This window comes from Aptenodytes forsteri, unplaced genomic scaffold, assembly GCF_000699145.1.
Source record: "Aptenodytes forsteri isolate BGI_AS27 unplaced genomic scaffold, ASM69914v1 Scaffold617, whole genome shotgun sequence".
Classification (NCBI taxonomy): Eukaryota; Metazoa; Chordata; class Aves; order Sphenisciformes; family Spheniscidae; genus Aptenodytes; species Aptenodytes forsteri.
Window position 1 is genome coordinate 115,765 of NW_008796119.1, and position 1,049 is coordinate 116,813.

The following is a 1,049-nucleotide window of genomic DNA, read 5'->3' on the forward strand; positions in this document are numbered from 1 at the left end:
GGGGGGCCCAGGAGCTGGGGGGACAGAGCTGGCGGCGACCCCCGCGGGAGGAAAGGCTCCGGCGCGGGGTGAGGGGTTCCTGCCAGGGGACCAGCCTGGGCCCAGCCCCCCCCACCGCGGCTCCTGTTATTTTTGGCGGCGCCGGGCTCCCCGCCGGAGGAAGCGCTGCCCACGGGGACACACAATGTGCCTTGACGCACACAGCCGTGGCTCCAGCCTGGCTGCTGGCCACCAGGCTGCTGGCTGCCAGGGCTCCACCTTCCCCTCGCCCAGGGACCCCACTCACCACAGTCCCCAGGGACGGTGGCCGGGGATGGCCCAGCCCTACGTGCCGGTGTGCAGTGGCTCCAGTGACTCACACCCCGTGCCAGAGCCTGTGCTGGGACATCTGCGGGGCGCCGCGTCCATCCGTCTGTCTGCTCTGCCAGCCCCTGCATGAACCAGAGGGCACAGACCCCCCTGTGCCCACCCCTTCCGCCATCACCTCTCCCCTTGGCCCCTCCGGCTGCGTGGCTTGGCCGTGCCTGCGCAGCAGCGGGTGGCTCTGCCCAGCAGTGACAGCTCTGCTCTCCCCCACCAGACACCAGCCTCTCGCGGAGCACCATTAAGGATGGCTACTGGTGCAAACTGGCTTACTGGGAGCACCGGACGCGCGTGGGCCGCCTCTACGCTGTGCACGAGGCCTCGGTGAACGTCTTCTGCGAGCTGCCACGGGGCAGCGGGTTCTGCCTGGGCCAGCCGCCCCCCCCCCGCAGCCGTGCTGTCCGGCGGGCGCGTGGCAAAATCGGCCGGGGGTTGCTGCTGAGCCGGGAGCCAGGCGGCGTGTGGGCTTACAATCGCAGCGAGCACCCCATCTTCGTCAGCTCGCCCACCCTGGGGCCCCCCGGCGCCCGCGGGCTCACCGTCCTCAAGGTGCTGCCCGGCTACTCGGCAAAGGTGTTCGACTACGAGCGGGCAGGGGGCACAGGGGGCCAGTGGCTCCCCCGGGGGGGGCCCCGTGGCCCCCCCACCACCCCCCTCAGCCTTTCCAAGGGCGGGGGGGGCCCTCA

General features: G+C 72.1%; 1 protein-coding gene across 1 annotated transcript in view; it reads left to right on the forward strand.

Moving 5' to 3' along the window:
* Window positions 1-1,049, forward strand: part of LOC103905536 (mothers against decapentaplegic homolog 6-like) — a 12,119-nt gene that overhangs the window by 2,417 nt on the left and 8,653 nt on the right. The window contains exon 3 of the mRNA XM_019474120.1: window positions 581-974. Coding sequence (XP_019329665.1) covers window positions 581-974 — 394 coding nt within the window. The remainder of the gene's footprint in view (window positions 1-580; window positions 975-1,049) is intronic.